Here is a 16,247-nt window from a genome sequence, read left to right as displayed (position 1 = left end):
TGTCAAAATTGGGCTATCTCATTAATTTTTGTCACATAGATACTGAAAAGAAACCCCAAACTCAGTAGGTACATTAATTTGTCCTTTAGTATTTTTACAAGCATAATGCTTGGCTTCTGAAATATTGGGTGTTTTGGTGAATGTGAGAGAAACTTTTAAATTATTCTGATGAAACTGAAAACTTGTGTTTCCAGGGTATTTATAAGTTAGTTCATAGGAACGTGGGATTAAAGATCATTAAGTTAGAGAGGAGTTATTTTTGGCACATGCTGCTGCTCTTTTTTCCTTATTATTTTTCTCTTCCTGCTTTTCCCCAAAAATACACCTCCTACTGTACATACTTTCTCCTATTTGTCTTTCCAACATACGTACATTTAGCACTTCAATTTTTGAACCTCATTCTCTCAAATGAGTCTCTTCAGATTCCCTAGAATGCCCCCCATGGAGGTCTCTTAGATCTCATACTATGAGACTTGATCTGGGGGGGTGGGGTGTGTGTGTTTGTGTGTACGCGTGCGTGTAGCCTACTACACCTTTAGTCTTTCGGGTGCCAGAGCAGTGGAATAGAGCGAGTGCCAGAGGTAGGTGTGGGCTCAGTGGCTGAGCTGGGAAGAGAAGAACAATGGCTTACCTAGCAGTTCTCTGTGATGTGGAAGGAGTTTTTATGGGCAGCATCTTCCCAGATGAGACTGGCACTGAGCCCACTCTCCCATTGCGTGACCAACATGCCCACAGGTACAGCTCTTATATGACCTGATGGCTTTGTGCTTACCTGATACATAATAAGTCCATGACTTATTCCTCTGTGGAGCCAGGAGACTGGTCTGAATGAAGAGGACTATTTAGATTCTTATTGAGAGTCATTTCTATTGCAGACATTTATACACAGAGAGCAACAAGCCAAATAAGGATGAGTTATTCCTTTGTTCTTATAGAAAGCTCTGTAAGACTTCCTTACCTACAACAGAGATTTGGATGGCAGTCCTGGCACTGCTGCCTTCTTCCAACCTTTCCCTACCGCCCAGGAAGCTGACATTTTAACTATTCAGGATGTAATTGATTTTTTTTTTTTATTTTTAAAAATTCCTTAATCATGCTGTTGTCAGGGAGGCTTAGAGGGCATACAGTGTCTGCAGAATGTTTTCAGCAATAAAGATGTTAGTCTTCTCCACAGCTTCATTACTAAGAATAAACTACATTTTCATAAATCCTTTAAAACTACACTGCTTCTCCTGGTAGAGGGGCTTTTTTAATCAAACGGCATTGTCTGGTAGCATTAAAAATTTTAAACTTTATTTCTACCTGAAATTGTGTATACCACTAAGTTTGCTTAAGAGCTATTTTTAGTATTCCTGCTTTTGTGCTTCAGCAGCTGAAACATTTTTTTTTTTTTTTTTTTCTGCTGCTGTCCAGTGCCCCCTACAGTCTTGGGATTTCTTCTAGGCAGGTACGAGAAATAGCTTGTTTTTTTGGAATTATTGTGCAGAGTCAGCTGGGATGCCAAAAGTACCATTTATGATTAAAGAACTGGAGATTATTAAGGAATTGAAGCATCTTTCATATGAGGAGAGGCTGAGAGAGCTCAGACTGCTTAGCCTGGAGAAGAGAAGGCTTGTGGGGGATCTTACCCATGTGTCTAAATACCTGGTGGGAGAGACTGAAGATGAGGGAGCCAGACTCTTCACAGTTATGTCCAGTGAAAGAGCAAGAGAATGTGGACTTAAGTTACACATGTGAAATTCAGTCAGAGCACAACCACTCCCACACAGACTTTTCTCAAAACATTTGAGAATGTCAAACACTGGCACAGATGACCAAGGAGAGTTGTGAAGTCTCCATCCTTGGAGATGGTTGAAACCCAACTGGACGCAGTCCTGGACAACCTGCTGTAGCTGACCCTGACTGGGCAGGGGATTGGAATCGATAAGCTCAAGACTGATTCTGTGATTTACGTGGCAGGGATTTGTCATATAACTTTCCAGTAGGGTTTTTGAGGCTTCTTAAAGCTTGCTGTTAGTGATTGGTTTGCAATGGACTCTTGTCACATTCTGTACCATATGTTGATAGAAAGGTATCTGTGGCCTTGAACTAGAAATTCATCAGGTTCTCTAAATAATTCCTCATAATTATATTGGAATTAGACTGTTTAAAAATGTTGCCAACTATGTGGGCTCAAGCAGTTTTAGGGAACTTCCACTCTTGCATTATTTTTAAATCCTTTATGGTGTGTTTAGTGTGCCTCAGATAAGGATATAACAGCAACCTGAATTGCCTTGCTTTTTGGGCAGAGAGCAAGTTCGGACTGGAGAGAGTTGAGCAAATGTGGAATTAAAGTTTTGTGAATGCTCTTGGCCTGGGATAATATTGGTGCTCATTTTTATGTTTTTTTTGTGCACATTTGCATGCAAAGTTTTGTTTGGTTTTTTTCTCTATATTCTCACAGGGAAGACTTACTAGTGGGAATGCTTGTAAAATGTAAGCTTAAAGTAAAATGTTTACTGAATATGTATTTGCAGCAGTGATGTTGGCCAGGAATAAAGTTAAAATGTACACTCTTACCCTTAGTTGAAACTCTCCCCCCTTTCTCCACACATAAAAGAATTTGGGTCAAAGACAAAATAAGCTGAGGATGACTGTTTAGTGATTAGTGCCCATTTTCCAGAGGGGTAGACCTGAGTTCTGGAGCGACCGTGGACAGTGACCCAAATTCAGTGACAGCTGAACGTAAAATAACATATGTAAAATATAGTAATTACCTTTCAAGTTACCTTTTGTCCCCTCTAAAGCTGCTGCCAGTAAGTCTTCCTGTTTTTAAATCAAGGTGGGACCGCTTCAAGAAGAAGATTTGAGTGCCTGCTTGTATGCACTCTCTTGTGTAATAATTGGCAACTTTTTGTGGTTTGTAGCTGCTGTGTTAGAGGTGGGCAGGATGATAAACCTGTGGATCTGCCCTGTATCTGACCTCTTTCTGGTCCAGTGCTCTACTGAATTAAAAGGGGCACTGGCACCATTTCTCCTTCAGCCGTCCCGCTGGGTCTGTTGTGAAGGAAATCATCAGTGATGTTTTTACAGAATGTGGACTAGCAGCTGTGCCCTGCCACTGACTGCCAGCCTGAGACTGTCAAGATAGGTGTGTGGTTTGCAAATCCAGACAGGGCCAGAGATAGGGTGGGAGCTGCTCAGCATTGTCATGGCTGAGGCAATCGGGAGGTGCCCAGAAGCCAGCCTGTAGGCGTACAGGGACCTCTTACAGTTGAAAGCTTCTATACCTGGAGACTTTAAATATCTCCAAAGCTAGGTAGTAGGTGTGTGGAGACTTAAGAGTATGTTTAAAACCCACTCGTGGCCATCTCTGTCTTTTTTTGTGAGTCTACGCTTGACTTTTTACTGTCACTTTTTGCAGTTGGTCTTTTCTAACCTTTAGCCCAGTATGTAAGACATTTCATGAATTGTCTGGAGAATTCCTCAAATTCTTTCCTCGTGTGTCTTTCTCCTTGAAGTTAAAGTCATAATTCCAAAAGAGTATAGATCATTTGGGATACAAAAAGCAAGTTATTTACAGTTTACAGTATTCATGTAGTTCACGCTTCTTGCGCAGAATGGTAATGCCTAACAGACATGATACAATTCTGTTTTCTTAGGCCAGTAATATATTAACTGAAACATTTTTAAGTAATTCAAAGCATTATAGCTCTTGACTTTTTTGACTCTAATGGTACTGCACTGCGTTAACATTTGTCTTTCAAATGGTAGTTATTAAATACATCTCTAAATATGCCTATAGAAATAATTGTAGTAATACTTTCATGTTATAAAACATTTCCCAATGGACTTTCTCTTTTATCCTCTTATGTGAAACAGAAGTTCCATAAAAAGCAAAACATTTAATTAATAGAGGACTGAAGTCATCCTTCCCTTTTGAACACATTACTTATAGATGTACTTATTTTTGGAAGTTTTGAAATGCATGTCCTGCGGTGAGATTTGACTTCAAAATGAGGTTCCCCTGCAGGCCCTGAAAAAACTGGAATTTTCCTAAATGCAGCACCACAAAATTCCACACAATACTGGATGCAGCATGACAAGCAGACCTACCTGAGGTGCTTGGACGGGCTTTGCTGAAAACAAACAAAATGCTTAAGAATGCTTTTCTTCATTGTTTTACCCCCACCTCCTGTGGATAATAAAGTTTCTAGTACAGTTGTGGACATTTTAATTATTGTGATTAGCCATATTTTTAGTGTGCTTTTTTTCCCTGTTATGTGGAACATGAAACTGAAATGAAATAAATTGAACTAAATTTAAAAAAAATCTTGTGAAATATAGTTCAAATGTTCAAAACAAGTTAAAGCTGACAATTTAATCTAAAATCCTGTTGCATTTAAGATTGACTTCTGAGAGATTGAATGAGTACAGAATTTCATTACGATGAGTTAAGAAGAATTTCGTGTTAGCATTCTTTGAAGACCAGAATTCTTCACACTTAAGCTGAGGATTGTTGGCTGTAGGATTGTAAATGACCTGCTTTAAAAACTAAAATGGGCTAGCACCATTTTCAACTTTGGGATCTGAACGGGCTCCCATTGAGATGAAGAGCAGCAATACCTAGATCACTCTGGATTTAAATCTCAAATCTGCCAGAGAGTTACTCTACAGAGACAAATGAAGGATTTAATTTATTTTTTTTTCCTTTAATCTTTAACTAACATTTCTTTGTACAGAGGAGTTGAAATAATTTAAGATTCTTTCTCTAGGAAGTGAGCTCTGTCTTTACATATATCAACACATCAAAACTAAGGCAGTTTCAAACAGTGTAAACAGCAGTTTTTCACCTTGGAAGAAACTCCTGCTGGAAATGACAGTCTATTTGTAGTATAGGGACCAACTTTCTGGTTTAGCATGCAGTATGCTGGGCTCTGCTGCACTCTAGAAATTAATAATTTCTCCCCATTTTAGATCTGTCTCAAAATACAAGGTACAGACCTTTTGTGAATCTATGAGTTAACAATTTAGAGTAATAATTCCAGGCCAGTACCTTTGAGGAGATGAGCTCAGTGTTGATTTTGAAGAAACTGGAAATAAAAATGTATATGTTGCTTTAAAAAACGTTATTGTACAATGACATCTAAGTGTGCCACAACAGCTATGGTCAGTATGGTGTTTGTTACCCTGTACTTTTTTAAAGACCATTTGTCTGTACCAGCAGAGTTCTCATGGTTAAGACACACATTTTGGAGAAGTTAGGAGTAAAGGTTATTTCTTCACAATATGGGAGTAAAATGCTCCTGGGAGGTGGATTCCTTGAAACTTGCTCTCTGACACAGCCCTGATCTGTGAGCTTTTATTATTTCTGTACTCTGTCATTTATGTGAAAGCATACAAATATATAAGTATTTTTTCCTTATGAAGGGATTATACTTTGCTATCTCATGGAAGTAACTGAAGCAATCTTAATGTGTTTGTCAGAATGGCTGTTTCGAAACCCCCTGAGGAGTAAAGCATTGTCTCTTACTTGGATCTCTAAGTTAGGTATTAATGCAGAATTGCCACCTTTTCAGACAAGTACTTACATTAGAATGTCTTCTCCTTTTAACTACAGCTTGCGTGCAGATTACATAGCATTTATCATGTATTCCTGACTAGGAAATTTAATCATTACAGGGCTAAAAGTGATTGTTCTGGATTGCAGAAATCTATTTTCTCCTTTGATTAAAAGTGCATCTTGCTCTTATTTGCCTTGACCTTGAAGTATGTTTTAGTCTGGTTTCCTTTTAGACATGTCAAAGAGCATGGTTTTTGTTTTGCTAAAAGATAACCTCTGGCATACTGGAAGGACAAGTGCTTTGATTTTTATTTTTTTTGTAGAGGACTCTCTTTTTGGACAGACTTGCTAGTCATTTTCAACATTTGACAGCACCTATGCAAGGAGAACCAGTTGGGGATCAGGCTAGTGTTTAACATCCTAACGGAGGAGAGGGGGCAGGGCAGGGATACAAAAAACCAGCACAATCATACAGTTCAGTAATACCTTTAAAAAAAGTAAAAGGCCATGTTCTGCCTCGTTTGAGCACTACACAAGAAGAGTACCAGTGCTCAAATTTTTCTGCCTTGCTCCGTTGGGTGTTGGTTTTTTTTAGGATTCTGTGTGAAATCAATCAACAACACGGTTTCCTCACCCTTCACTGCAGTGGAGGCTCCATCCTTGGCATCTGTAAAGGAAGGAACACAAATCTTTTCGGACAAATGAATCTTAAAGGATGCTCAATTAGACATAGCTTACAAACAATAGCTTTGCTTGCAAGTCTAACTGTTGTCAGTCTTCTCTTTTATGAGTTACTATTGTTAATATAGCTTCCTACTGCATTTTCTTCTGGCAACTTTGTCACGATTGCCTTTACTATGTAACATTCTCACTTAAAGAAGAAATTAAGAGTTTTATACACTATCAGTGTCTCATGAGGAACAGGGCTATGGTCACGCAGTGAATTAGTTTATAATTAATTAGAGAGCTGACTCCAGAGAAGTTTATGTGAAAGGGACATCCTTATTGCAGGCTCTAAAATTGCAGTATTGTTTAGATGTACTCAGGTCGATGTTAACATCAGCTAGCTTGGGTGGTAACAGCAACATCGTTGTGGGACCCTGAAGTCTTGTCCAGGCTGCACAACATGCCAAAGAAGCAGGGTGGATTGCTCCCTACTGAGTTCTGGGCTCCTGTAGCTGGACTTCTACCCAGAATCCAGAGTAGCCCACTTACAGCTGCTCAGAGCAGCTCTTCAACAGTGAAGGAGCACTCTAAAAGATTTCAGGTTGTTTAGAGTTCTTGCCGAAGCTTGTTGTCTGCTGTGGTTGCTGGACTCTGTGTTGCTTGACAGCCTTCCTTTATTTTGTAAGGGAAGCCTCTTTCCTCACCGAGTCTGAAAGTATGTTGTAAAGATGTATATGATGTCATGGATTTGGAGTAAGGCTAAGCAACAGCTGAATGTTCTTTACATATTTACAGTGTTGTAAAGTAATACTGCACACTGGGGATCAAAACCATGTAATGGTTCACTTGACAACTGGTATAGCAGTGTATAAATGCTGATGTCAAAGGAAGCAACGTATGCTGTTATAATAAATAAAATCAGATGTGGCAGACTGAAAACTTTGAGGGAGACTTGGCACTTTCATTTTTTCTCATCTTCTTGTGGTATTGCTGATATATTTTTGTACACTTATTTTATTTCTGAAGAGACGGACAGTGAGGAACCAGCAGAATATATTTTATTTATAAAATCTGAAAGAAATTGTTACAGGTTCTAGATACTTGCAGTGAGCTTATAGTATAAAGAAAAACTCATAGTTAAAGGAAAAAAGGACGTCTGTGTACCATTTGCTATTCTAATTTTTCAGCTGATATTTAAACTTGTAACCACTTTATTTTTGGGATAGTAAGAAATCTCTGAAAGAAATTACAGCAAGTTTACATCTTTATTAGATACTTGATATGACAATATTAGGAAAAGGTGAAGGGGGAACTGGCATTTAGCTCTGTTTCCAGGAGATTTAAGGTCTCTGTGCTATTCTAAAATACCAATAGTACCAAAATTAATTACAGACTTGGAATAGCAGTATCAAAATCCATTCTAATATTTTGGAGTATAGTAATGTATACGAAGTTTTTGTAAGACTTCAAGCATTTTTTTTTTTTTTTAGCTTCTTTCCTCATTTTTCTCACTGGAGAACATGACCTCACCTTCAGTTCAGAGCATAAATACCATTAATAGGTGGTGCCACGAGTAGAGTAGTTTTGGACAGAAGGTAAAGAGGCTAACTGAGAATCTAGAGCAACAGCAGGAGCTCTGCTGTGCTGTCACTACCTTACTGCACCATCTCAGAAAAACAGAGTTCTCTGTGCTGTTAGAGGCATGGTGTGCTCAGTAAGGAAATGCAGTCTTTTTTGGAAGAATTATGTTTTTATAACTAAACATAGCACTACATGAAAAAGATACACAGAGACACATTCTCAGATATAGTTTTAAAAATTAAAGGAGTTTAAAAATATTGATCAAGAGCAAGTTTTTTCATAACTGAAAGAGCCAGCTGTTCTTAGCAAAGCTAGAAATTCATGTCCGTGACCTCGTTGCCATTGTGTAGTTTAAGACTAGAGCACAGAGGTGGTGGAATTAAGTTACACACAATTGTAAATAAAGCTGGAGAAGCATGATTGTTAGCAGTGAATGTGCTGGAATGGATCATCTAATGTTAGCAGTGGATTAATGCTCTACCAAAATATAAATTGCCCTGAATGGATGGTTAACACGTGTAACAATGCGTTCACTTCTGCAGTGGAAATATGATGCCTGTGAGCTGTACGTTGATCCAGTCAGCCACTTTCCTGAGTCTCTTGCATCTATCATACTTAAACTCTATAAATAACTGGGGTTGTCCAGGCTGAATAGCAAAGCTGCAGTATGAAATAGGCCTGTTCTAACATGTAAGAAGAATTGAAACCCATGCTCAGGAAATGGCTATTACTGTTTCTGGTAATGGCAATGCAAAGTTACAGTCTAAGCATTTGCATTTGTTTTACCTTCTTGGACAAAGCAGAAGGATGCAGTTTGAAAGTGCTCTATTTAATGCTCTAGTCCAGCATGAGGCTTTTGGTAAAACACAAAAGGCACAAACCCCAAAATTTCTTCAGTGCTGCAAAACCCAGGCTGGGCAGAACTTATTCTGAAATAGATCACTTCTGATTTTCACAGTGGTAATTCTAACCAGATTTATCACTTCATATGCGAATAGGGTGATGAGTGCAGCTGGCATTTCAACTCCTGGGCATGATCACTTATCCCTATCCTCCATCAACATACAACATTTTCCCCGAGCAGCACTCATGTACCTTATTTCAATGAATCCTAAATAATCATGTTCTTTTATCTCCAAATTAAGTGAGTAATGATTGATGTTTTCATGGACAACATATTGATATATTACTTACAGTAGGTACTGCTAATATCAGTGGTGTTTGTGAGTTTTTCTCCCCATACCTGTATTTGTAGAGATGTCATAGAAATATCTTTCTTTATGCTTCATCTGGTAAGACTTCCCTGTCATCTCTTTCTCCTTGGACTGTTGGTAGAAATTTTCTTCCCACCATTAATTACAGGCATCCCCTGAAGGACACTAATTGTATTATATATGTGCATTTCCTTGAGATATAACTAGGTTACTTTAGCAACCAGCTGTACATTCTGGAGAACAGATATGCATTTCATTTATATACAAACCTCTCATCCCCAGAGACAGGAACAGTGATCTTGGACCTTTTCTTAGGTAAAAAATCAGTGGATCTTTACTTATTTGTATATGTGGTCCAAATATAACCTTCTATTCTGTAGAGATTGTTTTTGTTGCAGAGTTTACCCAGGTCTGAGCATCTGTTTTAGTTGCTACTGTTAATGAGTGTTCTTCCTAATACATACCTGTTTCATGACCACGTGCCTGTGCCCTCATTTTGCGATAACGTGGATATTATCATTTCTGTGTCTGCATCCTTTGATAGTTAGTGTCGTACAGTGAATTTTACTGGGAGTCCACATTGCAAATTGTTGTGGGAGTAACTTCTCTGTTCTTTTGGTCCCTAGGTAGCAGTGTTCTTTACCCACCAGCAAACTTAGCCATTCCTGCGGACACGTGAATGGGACAACCAATTAGTAGTATTAATAATAAACCATTTAATAATATTTATTATGGAGCACTAGCTGGAGGGGTGCTCATTAACACTGTTCTGTGCTTAATACCAGTCCTCAAACATTTGTCTCATTTGCTTTCAAGCATGTTTTGCCACGCAGAGAGCACATCGCTGTCCTGTTCTCAAACCCCTCGCAGTTGCATTTACACTCCTAATTCAAAAGTATGCCCAAAGCTTTCCTATATGTTCCAAAGTTGGATTATCCTAAGCCTTTATGTGTGCCTGACTGAAGGTATTCTCAGCAAGCTTGGTTAGTGCTGTGTGTTCAGCGGAGGCGGAAGCAGTGGTGATGTGCACTTTCTTCTCTTATGCCTCCCTACCCTCCTCAACGTCCCCCCCAGGGTGGAGGAAAGCAAGCTGTGTACTGTTTAGTGTTCTGCATGTAGCACAGGTCTGAATGTAGTGTTCTCTTACTTAATGTGTCCTTTTGCCACTAAGGAATAGCTGTACCTCAGTTAATTACCCTATCAAGACAGACTGTACATTATTATTTATAAACTAAGTTGCTTTGGGATAATAATGCTGCTGCAATGCCAATGAAATGAAAAAAAAAAAAAAATTGAACATTATGTTCACGTATATATATGAGTGAGACACACAGGCTTTTCCCATGCCCTTTGTCTTCAGATACTACTGATTTTTTGTTCGGTTTTGAGAGCACACAAAATAGTGTGCCCTGGAGACAACAGGGTATGGTGGTTAATTCCCATCCCTTGGCAGCCCCTTGGAATCTGTTTTGGTTTGGAAAATGGGAAGGAATGAAGCTGTGGTAAATGGTGTTTCTGTCACTGATTAGAGAAAAAGCTACCTCGCAAATTGCCAGGTAGGCGAATCATGCATTGTGTGAATTCATAGTCTGGGAAGACATTCACCAATGGGCTGTAATTTCCCCTGCTAACAAAAATAAACACTGCCATTTCAAGGCCACTTCCCAATTTTTTGGGTTAGACCTTGGCTTCCTTCCCAAACAACTCTGTGAGCTCTGAGCTGAGGATGTCTTTCAGTCCCTCTGCCCATGTCATTTGTTCCAGGTACTAGATCTTTTCCAGTTCTGGGAGATGCTGCATCTCCCTCGTTCTCTGACAGATTAATTTCTTTTGCCTCCAGTGGGCTTAGTACTCAGAGCAGTGCTGAACACCTGGTCAGAATTGTTATAGTTTCAGGGAAGGCAGATAATGAATTTCCAGACTAACTTCTGGGGTTTTTTTTGTTTGGTTGGTTGGGTTTTTTGTTTTGTTTTGGTTTTATTTTGTTTTGTTTGTTTTCCCCCTTTTTATTATTATATAGTCATTGGGATTTTTTAGTCTTTCTGTGCTCTGTTTCTCCATACGGTTAACATTCAGAAAATTCTCCCTGATCCCATGAATCGGTCACTGAAACTGTGAAGCAAGATTCTGCTGCGTTTACAGCATAGCCCAGTTTTGAGGAAACAGTAATCAGTCTTTCTCTCCCATTCCTTTACTTGCACACACATGCACACGGAGGGTGAAGAGCACAGCCAGCGTGTTAGTGCAGCATAGAGAACAATGAAATATTGAATGTGGCAGGACTTGAGAATCAAACATCTACTTGTGCGGTTTGCGTTTACAGCTCACGTGATTTGTGTGCGTCATAGTGGTACTGGAATGTATGGGACAATGCACAGGCATGACTGACAGAGAAGGAGCGCTTGTTTACTATGATTCATGTAAGAATAGTATAGTTTTAGTATTAGAACAACAATAGTAAAGGAAATGAAATAACAATATTGTCTTTGCTTTTATTTAGAAAGTAAGTGTTGAAAGATTGCATTGATTAAATGTTACCTGTTTTAAGGCATTTTAAATGGTAAGACAGCTTTATACGTAGACCACAGTATTTTGTAAAATATGTTAATATTTGTAAATATATTTTAGAACAGTTCTTTTTCCTTGCAGCCTTTCAACTTGCTCAACACACAGTGATTACTTTGCTTTCTTTCCTTCTTTTTCTTTGCTTAATATGTAGGGGAGTTGTTTCTTCCTGCCATCTTAACTTTTTTCTTTGTTGATATAAAAGCATAAGTTGTTCCTAATGCAGTTCTCCCTTAAACATTCACTGTGCTCTGATAGGTTTAGCAGAGATGGGGATCACCAGGGGAATGGATGACTCAGGCTTTTACACACTGAGTCAACAGTCACAAAGAGTAGATTCATATACTTTTGGCATGTAAGTACAAGCTGTTGCTTCATTTCACTGAGTTTTGTTGATGAGTTTTTCCAGAATTAATTCAAGCATAGTATTGAAGTATTGAAAAGTATTGTGACTGATGTATATGGTCTGCTTGGACATAGGTTATGATGGAAAGTGCATTGACGTTGGTACCTACTTTCACTGTGTAACATTTGCAACTAAGAAAAGAGCCTTAGCATGCCTTTCATGTTTGTACTTTCATCAGTTTCTCTTTGAGTAGTATGTCAATGATGCCCACCAGATGTGTTTAAATATGTAACATATAGCTGGTATTTGACTTTCACAGCCATGTAATGTTTCACTTTGTCCAAAGAGTGGTGACTGTTTCTTTGAGAAGACCTAAGATTTTCTGTGATACTGCTAGCAAAATACGTTTGAAGGGCAATAATGCAGTGTGGGGCTGTGGGACTTGCCAGGCTGTGAACAGGAAATAACAAATTTCTCCTAGTCTTTGGCATCAGCTTAAAACTAGTCCTTGGGTTTTGCTAAACATTTTAGTTGGACTGTTTTTAAGGGAAGTGATGCACTGTGGCTCAAACTGACAAATTCTGTGTCACACCAAATCTTCAGTTCACTGTCAGCAACAACCTTATTGAATATTCTCTATGACTGAAAGGGCAGTTGTCAACAGTAGTAGCCCAATGTCACAATAGAGACAAATGACTCTGTCATCAAAGTAGATGCAGGTTTCATTTTATTTCATTTATCCTTCTGCACTGGGATCTCCCAAAGAGCTCTGATACTTTGTGCTGATCTTCCCCATTGGGGATATGCAGATGAATTATCTTCATGTCAACTCTACCCAGTGAAATTCAAGATCATTTTGCTAAGCTGCCTTTTTACAGGAAAATGATCTAATGACTGGATTGCCCTACTATCACTGAAATTGTCTCCTGTGCACAGATATCACCAAGGTGATGACCACTTAGTGCAAATCTTCTTCCTCTTGTTAAAAGTTTATCAGTAGGATAAAAGTCTGTGCTCTTGCTGCTAAAAGAATTAGTCTCATCTAGTTATTTGAGATATGCCACAAGTTAAGTCAGACCGTTATTTATGGGGGATTTACCTGTGTTCATCATGCACTAGTACTTGTTACAAGAGCTCCTGCCAGAGTCACTGATGACTTGGGGATTTATTTTTGTTTTTCCTAAGTTTCTGTCTCTTTCTGCTTTTCATTTCTGGTGTATTCCTGTCATCTTTGGAGGTCTGTTGACTTGTGAGCTGGCTAGCCTTCCTTTGTGGCAGGTGTGAAAAATTTGACTATATCTGTCAGTGTTTCAGCTTCTGGTAGTGAACGTGAGCTCCCTTGCCAGTCCTCTGAAACTGTGCTTTACCATGCTGTATTCTAAAAACATGATTATAGAGTGGAACATTTAAAGATTGGGTGGTGGCGTAAGATCAGGGTTTGCAGGGGGAAATGGCTGTATCTGGAGATTTCAGTGATCTAATACGGCATCTGTGGTCAGCTTTAGAGAGGATATAGCTCAAACAGGTGGTATCTGCCCAACTTTTGCTGCTTTGGTAACCGCTTTTCAGTAAATCTACTCATATAATTCTTCAGGTCATATCAAGTAGTGCTAATATTTAGAGTTAATTTCAATAATGTGGTGAGCCTTAGTAACAAGGAATTCCTGGCAACTTGCTATTCGAGTCTGGTGCTGTTATATCAGCTGTTTCACAAAGACCTCACCATACACAAACTTTTATTCTTATCCCACTTTTAACAACAAATAATGATAGTGTCAGTTTGAGACTGTCTACCAAGAGATTTCACTGGCAATTCAGGCTAAAGCAAAAACTTCAAAACATTCTGTGAAGGTTAAATTTAATTGCTTCCTTGTTCCGTTTTAACTGTTATGGAAGAGCGGTAAAAAAGCTTGCCAATTTTGCCTTTATTTTCTCAAGCAGCAGGTCCAAGTCCAAAGAAAAAATAAAGTATAAACCAAACTGAGTTGGCCTTTTGTATGTATCAGAGCTTTCCTTGCTTTGGCTTCTCATCAGACCAGGTTTGCTTGCTGTGAGGATAATCTGACTCACCTTTTAAAACATTAAAGGTCAGCTGCACTTGAGGAAGCTCTCGGTTGGCAGTGACTCCTAGGAAATGTCCTCAGCTCTTTCTTGACAATTAGCCTCTCTGAAACAGTAGGCTTTTCTTTTCTTCCCTCAGGCTTCTAAAATCCCAGTCTACTTGATGCACTGCAGAAAGCAGTGGGTAGGTCCTATCACACTGTTCACTATTGCATATTCCTTATTGAAGAATGTAAGGTGGGTGGGTTTTGCTTTTGAGCCGATGCATGCCCCATTAGTCCACGTCCCTTCTGCAAAGCGGCTAATGGTGCATTTGTTTCTTTCCTCCTCCTTTTCTTTCTTTTTTTTTTTTTGGTGCTTTCATCCTTTTGGTGAGAAGGCATTAGGTGTGTTAGTCTAAAGAGTGAACTCAGTCACCTTGCATGACTGTGAGCCCAGGATAAACATGAATTATTAAACAAGAACTGAATTTCTCTATTAGGTAGAATGAGTTTTAATAGTGATGTCATATATCAGAATACAATTATTCTTTTCATTTATATGCCAGTCACTGACAAAAAAATTGGTTATTTTGCTGTCTCCTTTTAGGTATATCGATTTTTGCCTGATTAATTCTACTAAAATTTCATAAAGTATCAGACTGTATAAAGTAACCTAATCACCGATAGCACTTAACTGGTTTAGAATGGTCATGTACTGTGAAAATTGTCAGACAGGAGATGATCAAATTAGGCTAGTAAGAGAGATTTTGTGGCAAATTAAATGAGTGCTTATGTAAAATTACCTACTATTGCAGTGTGTGTAAGTGTGTGCGTATGCGCACGCACATTCATATACTGGAGCTGATGAGCCTCTGGCAGGGAGCTTTGCAGAAGCTGCAAGTATTTTTAGTGGAAACGAAATCTCAGTTCAGTTCTGCAGCATGTGACTTCCTATTTCTGTAAGTTACTTCCAAGGGACTTCCTCTGTTAATCGGCTTGTCTCTGGAGATTTAATCTGGAGCCGGAGTGTAGTCTGCTTTGTCCTGTGCCTGTGACAGCGTTTTCCCAGAGTTTTCTTTTGAGTATTCTATTTTTGTTTTGTACCGTCTCCAGCATGCAAGGATCTAGTGGCTGCTACCCGTGATCGGAAGCTGAATACGTTTATTCAAGTCTCGGTGGTACATCCAGCAGAGCACATTTTGACGAGGTATTCAAGCACTGAAATCGTGGAGGTGAGAATCTTTCTTATTCAATTAACGTGTTGATTAATGAATTGCTCGTTTCTTCCTTAGAAAGTGAATGAGAAATAAAACAAGTTAGTGCATAGGCTTAGGTAAGACAAGCACACTCTGGCAGTTAGTAAAGCATACCTAAGAGTGTTCTGTAGTTTTTGGCAGTTAACCAGGATAAACAGTTAGAAATGAACTTGGCTTTTCATGAAAGCTCTGTTGTTCCAAGTAGAGACCAGAGAATACTCCGATTCTCCAGACAGAGGTCTAGAATGAAACAGGGAATAGTTACTCTCATGAAAGGACAAGGCAATGCAAAGTAAAACTAAATTAAGAGTACAGTGAGTTTGTAAAGTATTTTTAAGTTACAGAAGAACATAGGTGTATTATATGGTTTGTTAGTCCTATCTGTTTCTTGTTGTATTTTTTCCATTGGAAAGGTGACGCTTTTGCAATTTGAAAAATATTAGCTTACTTGTATAATTAGGGAAAAGAGTGTGTGTACGTAAGGTCTGTGACTGTATAAAATAATTAGTAACTTGCATCACATATTACAGCAAAAGTTGTCTGAGGCTGCTTTGCTAGTCTTCTCTTTGCCCTGTAAGCATCAAGGTCAGAAACAGCAAAAATGGTTCACAGAGAAAATTAAGTGTAAGCCGGCAATGTAGGTGTAACTTGCTTAACTTACTGGAGAAGACTCATTAAGAACAGGGAAGACTTATTGTAAACACACACATTTTTGCCAAAGGCTTGTTTTAACTGTTAAATACAACGAGAATGTTTAACGAGCCCTTTGTGTGATCAGTTTCAACCAACTACTAATTAAATTGTTATGGATTCATCCACCAACCATCCTGAAACTGCTTAATTCAAATATCTTGTATCTGATCAGGACGTTTCATTGCAGACTGTCTGGAATGATGTCGTGCATAAGATGGAATAGATATTTTTTTTTTTAATAGAAGTTGATGCATTTCCCAGCACAATGTCCTAGATCTGAATAAATCCCTGAATTTGTTGTGTCAAGGCTCTCAGCTTCATACTCAAGCTTTGGGGGAAGGG

At 38.7% G+C, this 16,247-nt stretch overlaps 1 protein-coding gene across 8 annotated transcripts in view; it reads left to right on the top strand.

Annotated features, from left to right (window-relative positions):
• The window catches only part of INPP4B (inositol polyphosphate-4-phosphatase type II B), a 333,478-nt gene that overhangs the window by 139,178 nt on the left and 178,053 nt on the right, over positions 1-16,247 (top strand). For all 8 annotated transcript variants that reach the window (XM_074867373.1, XM_074867378.1, XM_074867376.1 and 5 more), the window contains one exon: positions 15,070-15,188. In XM_074867373.1, coding sequence (XP_074723474.1) covers positions 15,070-15,188 — 119 coding nt within the window. The remainder of the gene's footprint in view (positions 1-15,069; positions 15,189-16,247) is intronic.

The sequence above is a fragment of the Strix uralensis genome, chromosome 4, assembly GCF_047716275.1.
Source record: "Strix uralensis isolate ZFMK-TIS-50842 chromosome 4, bStrUra1, whole genome shotgun sequence".
Lineage (NCBI taxonomy): Eukaryota > Metazoa > Chordata > Aves > Strigiformes > Strigidae > Strix > Strix uralensis.
Note: the sequence above shows the minus strand (reverse complement) of the source record. Positions and strands in the feature narration are given on the sequence as shown.